Consider the following 14,583-nt stretch of genomic DNA (forward strand, 5'->3'; position numbering starts at 1 on the left):
TTCTTTCCAGGGCTACAGAATCCATCGGCTGTTGTACAAGGAGAAGCTGCTCGTCCTTGTTTCACAGTGACACGATGGTAAGGACGTTCGTACTAGGCAGAGAAATGACTGGAGATGATCTCCAGTCAGTCTAGAGGACTCTGATCAGCCCGGAAAAACAGTCTCTGATGTGGAAAGCAGGGTAATGTCTGACCACCAACTACAGTTTGCAGAACTTGCATTAGAGTTTGGCATTTCTGTCAGAAGCACTGACACTACAAATCATGAGTGAGCACAGGAAGAGTTCCTGCTAGCTGGGAGCCAGAAAATCTTAAGTCAGCAGAAAACGATATGACGAACATTCAAAGCTATTTTATGCCAAATCCTGATAATCTAGCGAGGAGGAGGGGTTCAAGCATGTTCTTTCAAAAAGCATGCAAACAAGACAAGAATAATGGTAAAACTACAGATGTCTTTCTTTCCTGAAAGAAAGAGCTTTGTAAAATAAATCCATATAGATGAAGGTCCTGCAGCAAATGGCAGTAATAATGGAAGCTACTTAAAAATAGCCTTCAAAAAATGAAAATAAGAGTTGCAAAAGAAAACTTGACTGGCACACAGCGTGGATGAGCAGGGTCACATTAGTCTCCTCTACAGTCCTCTCAGTGAATTAAAGGGGAGCTGCAGTCCCAATATCTCAAACTTCTTATTAAATCTCGGTAACAAAATTAATTCACTGGCGATATAGAAAATTTTTAAAAATTTGAATTAAGCAAAAAATCGTGAACTTTGTGAAAGTACTTTAAGTCGCCGTGTTGTCGCAAACCCCTGGTCTTGCCACAGGCGAGAGCGAGACAGGCATTGTGACGTGATGCAGCCCTTCCTGCTCACTAGTCACCACAATGACTCGTATAATGCGATGGATGAGCAAATAATTACAGGTCGTGCAGCAGTCATTTCACCGCAGAAATGTTCCAACGTGCTCTGCATGCAGAGTTAACAAGTAGTATTTGTTGGCAAAACCCTCTCTAAGTCAAGAACAATGTTTCTGATGGATGGAAGGAGATGTATTCACAAGCCTGCATCACGTCACCGGAGGTTTTGTTGCCTTGGTCTGCATCTCAGAACACGGTGCTGCGCATACCTGGAAATTTAATCCATTTTGTGTTGTAAATTGGAAGTTTTACCTTCATTGTAGTTTTAAATGCACTTGTCAATGCTGATTCCTTTACCTCCTAAATATAAAAACAGTTGCAGGTCCCCTTTGAGATGCCATGTACTGTGCATGAAGAGATGCAGTAATATTCAAGCACAAGACTCACTGTATAAGTGGAGATGAGGGGTTTGCCTCCTCCAGTCAAGACCTGCAGGTGCCTGGACCGGAGCCCACCTGCTAATCTCCCTTAGGTGGGATAAGATCTTCAAATAAACACAGGGCTTCTATGAAGTGCCTGTGAACCATTGCTATTTATGAGGCAATCAGTTTGATTAATTCATGGGGTGAATGTTGACAGAACAATCAACATGAGTTGGTTTCCTTATGTTTGAAGGCATGGGACTACTTGTAAATCGGTACACAGTCCACTAACCATTGACCCTTTTCCTTCCAATCTAGGTGTACTTGAGGTGCAACAGTCGTTCCCATGAGTTCCTTACAAGAGTAAGGCTTGTCCAGTCCCCATTGCTCTAGGGGTTCAGAAAAAGTTTCTCCATGGCTCTGACTCAGGCCTTTTAAAAGCCATAGCAACTAGAAACAACCATGGTCTGCAGGTCAAAATTCTCTCTCTGATGGCTAAAACCCCTCACATCTAAAAGGTAGAAGATCAATATGTGCTTGATTAATTGTAAATTGCAGATTTAAAAGGAATTTTATTAGTCAAAGTAGATATGGGGACCATGGAGGTCAGAGTAGTCATGCAAGGCTCTTCCCGGCAAGAGAGTTTCTTGTGCTCAGCCTGACTCTCTCCTTTTGTCAGATCAATTCATCTTTGTGTCAGAATGGACGCAGTATACCAACACATTAACAGCTAACAGAGAGCACTTTCATAGAGTAGCTTCTATTCATGTGAAGAAAACAGGGGAGAGCAAGAAATGACAGCTCCAAGCAAACAAGGCTGAGTTACTGTACTTCACCTTCAGTAAGTGAAGACTAGTGACCAACCAGGGCTTTGCCAAGTCAAAGGCCTTTTTATACCTTACAATCAAGCAATTTGTATTCATCATCTTAAATGAACGATAAGTAAAATATAATTTATATCTCATTATCGGGTGATTTCATGCATCCGATTTTAAAATAAAAATATTGTATTCAACCGACTGATTTCAAACAACCATGAGTACTGGGACAAATTTTATTTCAGTACATTTCAGAATGCAAACATTAGAACTTGGCTGCGTATCATCTGAGGCCATAACTAAAAGATGTCTGTGGCCCACCAAACCGCTTGTGTGATCTTCTGAAATGCTTCATCTCACTTTTGCTGTAGTCACTTTGAGTTCTTTCTTATTCTTTGTTTCCGACATATTTTTTTTTCTTTGGCATGTAAAGTTATGCTCAGTTGGATTTAAATCTGGAGATTTATAACTCTTTTCCCCCGATGAACACCTTGGTTGCACTGTATATTTTGGGTCACTGCCATGTTGCAGGTTCAAGTGGTACTCAATAGGTATGGAAGCATTTTCTTCTGTAAACATCAGAATTCTTACACCCACCATTAATTATGTCATCATAAAGATCAGTGAGCCAGCAACAAATGAAAATGAGAAAAATGACAATTGTTTTGTAGCTTAATATTAAGTTATAATTGAATATCTGGCTTTTGAACTATTGGGCTAACAATTAATTCACTCAGTATCCAATGTCTTTTTGAACAAACATGTTACTATATTTTAATAACAAAATGCTTTTTCCCTAGACCTTTAACCAAGCTTGTTACAGGACATTGTACAGCAATGTGTCAAGAATAGATAAGAGTTGGTTGTGGCATCACTACGTCATACGCTGAAGCTAAACTAGAGAATAAAGAGAATGTGAAGCCTTAGAATGGAACACATTCTAGTTAAGCCTGGAAAACATGTGGCTTCGCAAGACAAGTGCTCTGAAAGGTGTATGACAACTAGTCACAGGAGAGAGGCTGATATCATGCTGCTGTTTGCTTTGGGGCATACTTAAAACTGCAAAAGACAAAAATAACCTGCATGCTGTACAGTATAAGTTTCCCTCACCAAGACCGAAATCACAATGACAAAAGCCTCTGAAATTCATGGGTTAGCTCTGCAAAATTTAGTCGGCATTCCCACCAATATCTCCAAATACAATGTCCAAATGTACCCATTCGAGATTTGACACTGGATAGCACATAGAGGCCATATCCGCTCCTAAACAGTGTTATCCCCTGATAAACTGTTAGACTTTCCTGAGCATCCTAGATAAGCAAGGGCACGTTGAAATCTCACAGGGCTTTGAGAGACACACTAATTGACACTACACTCCTCTCTGAAACAAGCTACATAAAAATGAAAGACCGCAAAGTCTGGAAGTGATTAATAAACATTAACAGCGGTGGAAGTTTTTTCCTTCTCTCAGGGCTATAAGCCCTGCTTTAGCCATGAAGACTCACGTTTCCTTTACAATTCCAATGCATTACAAGTCTTTTTTCAGATGACTCCCATCACATCCAATCATAAAACCTGTAAAAGATCAGATTTTAAAAGCCCAGTGTAAATCGTTGAGTTCACGTGACTTCTTGCATGTTTGCTACTTCCAGTCAGCCGTTTCAGAAGTCACAACAATGACAATCGCACCAACACTGCAACAATGGCAGTGCTCTGTCCTTTATAAGTTTAGTTAGGCTAGATTTATCACATAAATAAACAAAGTGTCTTTTAAAGACACTCAGAAACTCCCTTCTCTAAAGAAATGCTGTTTCAGTCACATTTAGTGCACAGTCAGACATTTGGCTTAGCTTGCAATCACGGCAAATTCCCCTTTGCCAGTCAATAAAACAGGCGGGTTAGAAACTCACTAATAAACACTGCACAAGAACAAAAAAAAAGCACTCTTAATCTCTTCCCTCAGCTGCTCATTTCCGTACATGCATATCAGCGTTTTTACACTTACACCAACTGATAATGTTAACAATGATCCCTTTCTCAAAACAATCAGAGGAACAGGAAGACACGTTTTGCGATACAGGGCAAGACATGGAAATGACCGCAGCCACCCCTGGGATGACACTGTCGAGCGCTACCACAGTAAAAACGAGCTGAGGAGCAGTCAGCTGGCCAGCTGTGTGCATTCCGCTGCTGCAAGGACACGCATCTAACTGCGCAAACGGTCACTTATCTCTGTAAATGAATTGCGACTACATATACTCGCATATTGTAAATGATACTCATTACTTTGTGAGTAACTCAAAATAAACATCAGCCTATATATCTTTTTCAGTCTTACACAACTACAGAATGAACAAGGGTTTTTTTCCCCCCAAACAGGCTGGCCTGTTGCTGTTATTTAGAAATTCCAAATAGCCCCTAGGGTTTAAAACGCTGTTGCAGGCTTTCTAATTTCTACTTTCTGAAATTGACTTAGTGTCAATAGAGTGCTAGACACCTTGTTACAAGATACAATTATAACCAAAACGTGATGTCACTTGTGCAATTTTCAAACAAGATACAGTTGATGTGATCCACAAGCTTACATAGCAGAACTTAAAAAACTGAAAATTCAATCACCACAACAGTTTTGAATAAAGACTTTGAAAAAAGGCTTTATTCAAAAGCTTTATTCACCCTTCATCAGAAGGCCTCTTCTTCCTGCCAGGGGTGTTGCAATCCAGAATCCATGCAGGAATATAGGGTGCAAGAAGGGGCAATACCAGTGCATAGCAGGACACTTACTCACTCCCACACGGGGATCGTTTAAAGACACCAGTGGACACACAGAGCTTGTCTATGGGAAGCAGGAGGAAACCAGACCCTGGCATGAACCCACTTAAACACAGGAAGAACTTGTAAACCCCACAAAAATATACCCCCATCCCAGAATCAGACCCAGGAGCTAACAGGCAGTGGTGCTTCTTGTCATGCCACCTTTGGATACAACTATAATTATTCATTCAATAAAATTATCATAAGACTGCAAATAGCCGAAGTTCACGAAGACAGATGGGTTTTTGCAGTTTTCAGCGACCGTCCTGAATGTATTCATTTTAAAACGCTTGGACGTAGAAGATGGTCTTTTCAGAAAGCCATTCTAATGACAAGTGTGGAAAAGCAAAGAAAATATATCCGTCATTGCCCTCTAGTCTGAATTTATCTGGATCTGTATGGTTGGCTACTGAACCGGTTTAGGGATTGAAATCAATTGCTACATTCACCTTCAAGGTTCAAGACAAGACCTGCCTGGCTGAAGACTTAACCGAAGTATATTAAGTGATAAAGAGAATTTAAAAGCTTCAAGGTAAAAAAAAATCAATTACTGAAGAGTCCATTTTTGCTTTAAATGACTGTGTTTCGGGGCAGCATGTTGGCGCAGTGGTTAGTGCCTGGGCGCTGGGTTCAACTCCAGACCTGTGGTGCTATCTGCGTGGAGTTTGCATGTTCTCCCCATGATCACGTGGGTTTCCTCCGTGTGCTTCAGCTTCTTCCCACAGGCCCTGGTGTGAGTGTGCATGTTTGGGTCTGTGTTTGCCCCATGTTGGACTGGCGTCATATCCAGTGTGTGTCCTGCCCTGTGCCTGGTGCCTGCTGGGATAGGCTCTGGCCCTTCTGCGACTCTGAACCGGATGAAGAGGTTAGGAAATGGATGGATGCTTCCATTTGGAAAGACGCGTCCTACTGGGGACTTTGAGAAATGCGAGATGGGCTGGAGTGAAGCTCTGACCCAGTTTACATCACTTCACCCTTTGCCCAATATCTGTCCTGAGATAATAACAAGAGAAAGCACAATTCTCTCCTCTGAATAAAAAGGATAACCATGACTTGGCAATACGAAAGAGGAACTTCAAGTGTAAGGAGGTGCTCTGTGTCTCTTGCTGGGAGTTGCATTCTTCTGCAATTTTGTAATAATCATTTTAGGTTATCGTACAATATATAAAAACAGGGATAAACCTTCACAGCCATCTGTGGTATTTTTTCTTTTTCTTCCATACTTAGTATAGTAAAAGCATTTCCATTGTCCAACTTTTTTGTTTACCTTTATCATGTAGCAGCCTAGACGTTCCTAATCATAGGTCAATTTTCTGGTGCCTGGGTACAAAAACAGCCTTCAGCTACTGGAACAAAAATGTCTACAGCCTTTATATAGGTTCACATAAGGGTTAGAGAGCATTATCAGTAATAACACAGCTCAACACTGCTCACAGACATCTATGTGAGGGTGTTACAGGGGATGGCTTACTCTTTATAATGGGTAAACATCAACAAAAATGTCAAGAACTGTATACCACAGGAAAAAAAAACACTGAACCCTCACTGTTCTGTAAGCAACTAAAATACAAACCGTCACACCAAGCACATGTCCTCAAGTTATTTTTCTTCAATCCTAGGTTACAGTTTAGAATTCCAAATAACAGCTGAAAATAGAAAACGGCAATCCATTAACTACTTCTTAGTCAAAAAACATGTACTACTTTGAATGTTTAATGCCTGCAAGTTTTCTTCCATGAGGAATTGTGCAAAACTTGTCTCTGAGACATAAATATATCTTATCATATGGTCTGTACGTATCTATTCCTGCTCTTCCCTGTTAGTTTAGCAAGACCTAACTTTTTTAAAAGTTGACTCTGTTACAGAATGCTCCTCTGGTTTCATTCAAATTATTGTCTCCATAACTTTACATAAGATAGGAGTAAGACTTACTGCTTTATAATTAGGCTGGTTTGGTTTTGTCACCATTTTTGGGTGGAATTTTGCATCTGGGAATAACATAATACAAATGGGAAACAACACTACATAAATCAATGTATGCATTCTATGTTACTTTCTCTAGCAGCTGAAAATAGTTCAAAAGCACTTGCTAAAGAAGCAAGGAGGATTCACAAACAACCCATTTTATATTCTAAAAATACACCATAAAATGAGTCATTTTTTGGCATTCTGATCATAGGTCTTCAACAGAAAAAAGGCTCTAACTATAATTGAGGGTTAAGAAAGCTGCCACCAACACTGACACATCTAACATTACTTGATTGCAGTATATACTTTTGGACTATGAAAAATGAAATCAACATTATTTTCATTTTATTCTCCTATTTGTGGTTTGCAGTGGTTGTGCTGTCTGTTTTGATGAATCAGCAAATGCTTTTTTGTGCATAATGAAAGACATTTGGGGTTTGCGCACTAGATGTGCACTCTGTGCTTGGAACAGTGTCCCCTTTTTTTAACAAATATTGAAGCAGCTTTGAGGGAAATTTCCAAGGATTCACCTAAACAGTAAGCAACGTTTAGGCAGTGCAGGATTTTCTGAAGCAGGCACATGCTGTATTCAGGAATCAGTCTCTGGCTCTCAGCGTTGTCATCACTGTTAGCCGAGGAAATCAGGCAGCATCAATAAGGGGGTGACAAGTCAGGTAATGACAATCATCAGCAGTCACGATTGTGGAAAGGAGAGGGACCCACTACAACAACACAGGGCTTGTCAGTTGAATATCAGTATGCCAGTGTCACCCGGCACATGAAAAAATAATGATCGTGCCTGACAGATGTTACTAATGGAAGCAAGAATTGGAGAAATCGGGCTTCTTTTCCCCCTCATGACTCTTTTGTTGAGCCATTCGAACTGTGGTGTTTTATTGATTTAAACCATTATTAACGAGCCGTGAGCAGCCCCGGTATAGCTTGGTCTGATGGGTGGAACTGCCCACACAACAGAGTAGCATTGCTTATATAACAGGACAGCCAGATCAGCGGCAGGATACTTGGCCGCGTCCTTTGTTCTATATATCGCTATGGCAGGCAGAGACAGCACTCATTTCAACATCCAAACGAGTTGGGATCGATGCCCCCCCGGCTAGGTTACCCTGAACACCTCAGCTCGTTACACGATTTACAATGCATCATCAGCCGAAAGTATCACCTTCCTGCTAATAACGCAATCTGACAAAAACGGCTGAAGTCTCCACCGAGGGTTTCCCCATTGTCCTTAACACCTAATCAGCAATTAAGCGTTTAGACAAGCGAAACGGATGTAACGCTGTACGCACTAGGGGGTACAGATACGGGTACTGAGTTATAATTCATGTCAATACAAACTCCCCGGTATATTGTGTGTGCCCGAGTTTAGACACCTTTTCATTAACCGTATCAACATATCTTACTATTGCGAGGTCTTCATGCTGTCAGTCTGATCCTAATCAAGCTGATTACAGCTTTCCAGAACAGTGAGCTTAATGCTTCCAGACATACTGTAAATCCGTGTGCATATCGCAGGTGGATTCCACGGATTGTTGGGTTTTTTTTTTCTGTTGGGGGTTAACTAAAGATGTAAATTTGGGAGTCAAATAACAATACGAAGAGTTGTGTATTTTAGTTACTTTTATGTCCCATGCTAACCATCGCGATTCTTATTTGAAGTGCTTGCCGTCTTACGTGAGGTGCCCAACCTGTGCCATTTTAAAACGCTGTCTCCCCAAAAACTGCACGTTTTTTTTTACCTGTGGTCCACCATCACGGCCGCATTTGGTATCGAAATACCAAAGAAATGTAACGCACTTAGCCCGGGCGTGTAAGATTACTAAAAACAATGTATCGTTATAAATGGAAGATCGGCTCAACGCGCTAGATGGGCTTGTAGCTGAGGCTCAATTCAAGTTACATATCTTACCTTGGTAACCACATTTTGCACGAGTCCCGTATGCATCTGGTATTTCCACTCGCTGCACATGCATTGCGTGTCGTTGTTATCGCTGCGATTGTCAGCGCCGCGAGAAGGCTCCGCTAGCGAGCTGGCGTTTGTAACGTTCACGGGCGACAACGAGCTCGCAGTCCAGTTCCACGCGTGGGCCGGGTGGGTTACACAGGTGCTAATTGGCTGAGCTAGAAGGAAATAGTCAGAGAACTGGCTGAATCCGATAAATAGCACGGGAATCCAGGTCAGGACGACGAGCTCTTTCTGGTATTTCCCAAAGCCCCCGAGAAAGGGCCAAACAGAACCGTCAATATCCCACAGCAACCGCGGGGCAGCCGTTTCGGACGCCACGAAGCCGTTGTTTTCGGGTGGGTGATCCTCCGTCTCCAGCCGGACCACAGCCATCGTTATTGAATATTCAGAGAGAGACTCTGTGGCACTGGCGACCCTGCCTGTTGTCGTCTGCACGGTGCGTCAATGCCTCGTTACAAAAGAAACCCCCTACGCAGTGAAAGACACGAATTAGGCTTCGCAAAAAAAAACATACAAAAAAATACCCGATCACTCCGAAAAACAAACGGGAAAGAGCGCGCTCGGGGGTTTCACCTTTCCCCTTCAAAGTGATCTTTAAAAAACACCCTTTCTTGTCAACAGCTGGTCGACCGAAGCGAGCCGGCAGAGAAACTCCCAATGAGGCTCGGCAAAGGAGAAGCAATACCCTCTGTCCTCCTGAGCGCCGGCGTTGTTTTCCATTTGGCTAAAACCCGGACGAGCAATTCCGACAAACAGGTCGGTAAACTGTTCCGGAAAGAGTCCAAAAGCGACACTACTAACCCTGCCCCTTCCCTGCGGGAGCTACAGGTAACACACCTGTGTAAACTCAGACCTCTTGGCGTGATAGGCATAGTTCTGCGTAATCGCAGCGCATACCATCGCATCCGGAATCCTGTGGATTAATACCAGGAAGGAAATACAAAAAAAAAAAACTTGATATTTCTTACGCTGCGGGCTGGCGTGCTTGCCGATCACCCGGCTCTATTGCTCCCCCGTGGCGTGGAGAAGTCACGAGCAGCGTGCGCGCCTGTGTCTGTCAAGCTGACACCGCGCTGCGAAAGAGCCGCATCCTGGCAGACGTCCGCCCCCGGCGCCCAGCCTGCCGGCTATGATTGGAGAAGCCAGCCCGGCTCCTGGGTCCTGCCGGCACACAATTGGGCATTGGACCGCAGGAAGGCAACAAAGACCCCCTTTGTTCTCTTTCTTTTTATTGTTCTCCTCCAAATAATGCGATACACAGGGCGAGAGGGAAGCGCGGATCCCGGCGTCAGTCCCGACGTGTCGCCCCCCCGCCCTAACGCGGCCCCTCGTCCTGAATATCTTTCTTTTCCCGGAGACGCTTCCCGAGGAGAAGGGAGCCGGGTAGTCAAAATGACGTAGGCGGTAAAATTAGCCGGGCTTGGGTTTCACCATGCTTCCTAATTCGGCCCCAGAAAATGACAGCAGAACCTAAGGGAGAATTATAGTAGGATTCAAAACGTCCGCGTTTATTGGTGGTCTGTAGTGTAACCTCTTGAGAGAGCCGTTTTCACCCTTTTTCGAATACAGCTCTTGAACAGTTAAAACTGGAGGCAGCTGTGGTGCAGTATCATTTATATTGTCAAGCGTGTGTTGTAGCCCTTTCCCTAACCATGCCTATTATACTTCTACCGAAACTGTCGAGCAGAGAGAGGTTAAATATTTACCATGCAGACGCCGCAATGTGCGCAGCGCCGTCTACAGCTGAACCTGTCAAGTTCGCACCCGGCGGTGGAAAGCTTTCTAAAACGTCAGTTTGCCTGCTCGCAGGTACACACACAGAGCCTATTCATCGTGTCCTTAATACATCGTGTACTTAATACAGACACAGTTTTCATCAGTAAGCACGGAGTGCACGGACGCTACACGGGCTGTATCGCTTTTAACAAGCAGGTGTGGGGTAGTGGCGCTGGTGATTTTGCTGAACTAATAAAATAAAAAAAAAATGGGACTGGCGAGTTCAGTTTCAGCGGCTTGTGGGTAAGGTAGTTTCCGCGATTTCCCAGAGGGAGTGAATTGTGCGGGACGTCAGTAACTCGCTGTCATCTTCGTGTTACTGATATGGTTGAAGCCGATACCTGGTCTTCTTTGGAGCAACTGCTGCAGATCCTTGGATTAGCTTCTAACTACCCAAACCAACATTTTATACGGTGTCTTATTTTATAGTAGTGTATAATGCATCTATTAAATCACACTGACCCCCCACCCCCACCTCTTTTTATAAAGGGTATCAGTTCGTGCCAATTTCTGGCATTTCTAAGACGATTAGAATTATAAATGGAAATCTTCCAACATCCAAAAACACAACTGATTGTTTGGTTCATTATTTAGTTGATGGTTCTAAATATATTTCATTACAGTAATAATTTATTCTTTAAAAGAGAAGACAGATCTAATGCCAAACACAAATAGCCGCGATTTAGTAGTCTCTTTTTTGTTTTTAATCATTCTGAAAAAGCTGGATAGATCATCTTATAGTTTTAGTAGTCACGCGAATTCAGCTTAACAGACAGTATTTAAAACATTTTCTTTTTTTGGTATCTGAAAAACAGACAGACATAATTACAAAACGTGCACTTTTTCAGATGGCTAAATATGAAGTCTTCTGACACGTTTTATTTGCAACTGTCAATAAAAGAAAACACGCAGTGTGTATACGTACAATTGTTTTCTGCCGTGTAGCTCAAGCAAAACAGTGACACGATCCGCATTGAAACTCTTGTTTTTGACGTTAACCTGCCCTTTTTTTTTTCTAGGACGGGGTTATTGCAGTTGTGTTGCTTTCTTCCTTAAAAGGCTTAAAAGACTTTTTTTTTACCGGTTAAATGTCCTCTTTGAGATGTGAAAGCGCCTGTTATACAATCTTCCCAATGGCCATAGAGGGACATTGGACCGACCTATTTTTCCTTAAGAGGTACCGATCAAGCTCGGCATCCTCTAGTATCTGTGATCTGGCGAGGTCCGGATACGGGGTGCCAAACATGGTACTTCTGTGGAAACTGTTGGCAGATGTTCATCTTTCCGTCTGTTTGAGCTTTTGTTTTTCAAGGAAACTGTAATAATGACGATTCCATGTTACTTCAACTTTGCTTTGGCCTGTTATATTGGCGGCTCACTCTTGCTGTGGGGATTTAATCATACTGTACATGTAAAGACAGGAAGACTTTAGCTTTTCTATTGTATACTCCAGTTTACAGCAAGAACAGAACAATGAAAAGCTGATTGAAAGGGTCTCACGATTAAACAATCTCTTTATTAGTAAAGCATGGTGTGTTTTTTTTTTCATTCAGCCTTTGCCTCCACCTGTTGTCTAATTTGTAGTACTGCAGACGGAGAAAATACGTGTTGTTTTGGAGATTTATTGGCTATTTCTACTGTATGCGGTTGTTTAGAATGCAGCAGGTTTCATGAAAGTTAAAGACGTGTTGCCCGGCTTCAGATAATATCAAGAAACGTTGTTTTTTTCCATAACATTTTTAAGGACCGAGTATATGGCACATTTTAGACCTGGAACTTCGTCAAATTTCCGGTACGCAAAAGCAAGTACTGCAGCGTTTTATTTTGGTCTCTAATACGGCATAGGGTGACCAGACGTCCTCTTTTCCCGGACATGTCCGCTTTTTGAGACCTACAATATGAGTCTGACCGGGATTTAGAAATTTCCAAGAAGTGTCCGGTATTTTGTTTTGCTCGTTACTCAGACTGTGTAAACAGAGGCCTACATATTTTCGTTCGTTTCGTGCATTACCGGTAGATGTTTTGAACTTGCACGCAGCGTAGCTCGAAAAGTTTTGTGTGTGTGTGTATGTGTGGCTGTTTTTATGGCCATGAGAATTAACAATGTTTAACTTGTTTGATTATATTTAAAAATATTTCGGTTTTTTTGCAACCAATGAGAACTTTTCCTAAGTTATAATTTTAATGTCTTAATTTTTCCTCAGATGTTAAGACGTTTATTGTGTTGATTAAAAAAATGTTTAAAATAGAGCTATATTTTTATTTTTCCTTGTTTGCCATTACAGAAGAGAAATAGCAACCCTGAAACTGTTAAAGGTTTTACTAAGAAGTTTAATAAATAGTAGAGAGTTTAAAATGATTTTTTGATTATAAAGATTCATTACTTTGGAGGCATGTGCCGAGTGTCGATCCCCCCCGTGCTCTTTTTTGAAAACCAAACTATGGTCGCCCTATAATAAGCAATTCGGATTTAATGAAGAATAGATAAAAGTATATATTCAAGGTAGATATTTTTAAATAAATTGCTATGTGCTTTGAATCTTTTTTAAAAAAAGAAAGATGTTCACACTGTTCGAGTTTGTATTGTTAATCTGTCATTATGCGGACCGGTGAAAGTACATTTTCAAATCTGCACCGTGTGAAATCTTTTTCAAGAAGGCGACAAAACTGTGACACGGCGGGTTTTTTTTAAAGATTATTTTCAATCCGTGATCCCAGTACTTCAGCATATACAGTACAGTACAAATCGTCACCGCGTGTAGAGTGAAGTATCCGGACTCGATGAATTGCGCCTGCCGTGGGAGTGGAGTGCTCCCCCTAGTGGACAGGAGACATTTCACAGGTAACAGTTCTAGTGCAGGGCTGATGTGATGCTTTCAGCTTTTCCTGACAGTGGTCATTTTTATGCTTGTAGTGCTGTACACCACGGCTTGCTTCAGTATATTGCTTGCTCCTTGTACTCTGGATATATGTTAATTTAAATCAGAAGGTTGCAAGACTGTACCAAACTGAATCTGTACTAGAACAGATTATAAAGCTCAAGTAACTGAAAGACAGTAACTGTTTTTAACAATGAAGGATGTAAATGCACTAGGAATTCTATCAGTTTCTTAAAAGTATTTTAATACGTTTTGTGACCTGTAAGAAGGAGCATTTAGCAAAGCCCTGTTTTATATTCTAAAAAGAACAAGGAGACCTTTCTAAGCTCATTTTTTCAGTGGCCTTGAGGAACAGTCTAGTTGTAATCACGGCCTCACTGTAATGTCTCTTTCAAGGTCAACAAACAAATGAGTAAAAAGATGTTTTTCCACTAACGTGACCCTGTCAAGATGTACCTACCAAATCTCCTGGACTTTACAAAAACAAACAATAGTCATTAATAATATTTGCCCCAGTAGTGCTTTCATGTCATTTTCAATTACAAATTAGTAACTAGTAAACTAGAACATAGAACTTTGGATCGGGCATTTATCATATATCAGATGTTCTGCTTTACAATGTCAATGTTAATACACACTTTGTGAAACAGCACTGTGTAACCTGGATCGCAGCATAATTGCATTAGCCTGCTGAGAAGAAACCTTAACCAGTGGGTTTTAGACGCGATTAGTTGCATAAAAGTACACCAAGGATTACCAGTATTTTTAAATATGGCTGAGCCTAGGCCAAGTCATCCCGATGGATTTCTTCAGAATAAAGAAGCCACGAGCAGGAACTATGTGAAAGTGCAGTTAAAAAGCTGGGATCAGGAGGCACTTCTTAACCCAAAGGGTTGTGGGAGCCTAGAGCAAGCTATCCAGCCATACTGTTGAAGCCGATACATTGGCTTCTTAAAAATAAAAACAAACAGGTGAATAAGATTCTCGGATCAATTAACTACTAACTCCCAAATAGACAGCAGTTAAAATTGGCAGCAGACTGCCTCCCACCTCTCAGGGCCCGAGACT

The 14,583-nt window shown here is 41.7% G+C and overlaps 1 protein-coding gene across 1 annotated transcript in view; it reads right to left on the minus strand.

Annotated features, from left to right (window-relative positions):
- Positions 1-9,930, minus strand: part of slc22a23b (solute carrier family 22 member 23b) — a 57,223-nt gene extending 47,293 nt beyond the window's left edge. The window contains exon 1 of the mRNA XM_088918182.1: positions 8,804-9,930. Within this exon, the coding sequence (XP_088774308.1) occupies positions 8,804-9,232 (429 nt within the window). The 5' untranslated portion in view covers positions 9,233-9,930. The remainder of the gene's footprint in view (positions 1-8,803) is intronic.
- Between the last annotated feature and the right edge of the window lie 4,653 nt (positions 9,931-14,583).

The sequence above is a fragment of the Atractosteus spatula genome, chromosome 6 (genome assembly GCF_055471065.1).
Source record: "Atractosteus spatula isolate fAtrSpa1 chromosome 6, fAtrSpa1.hap1, whole genome shotgun sequence".
Taxonomy (NCBI): Eukaryota; Metazoa; Chordata; class Actinopteri; order Semionotiformes; family Lepisosteidae; genus Atractosteus; species Atractosteus spatula.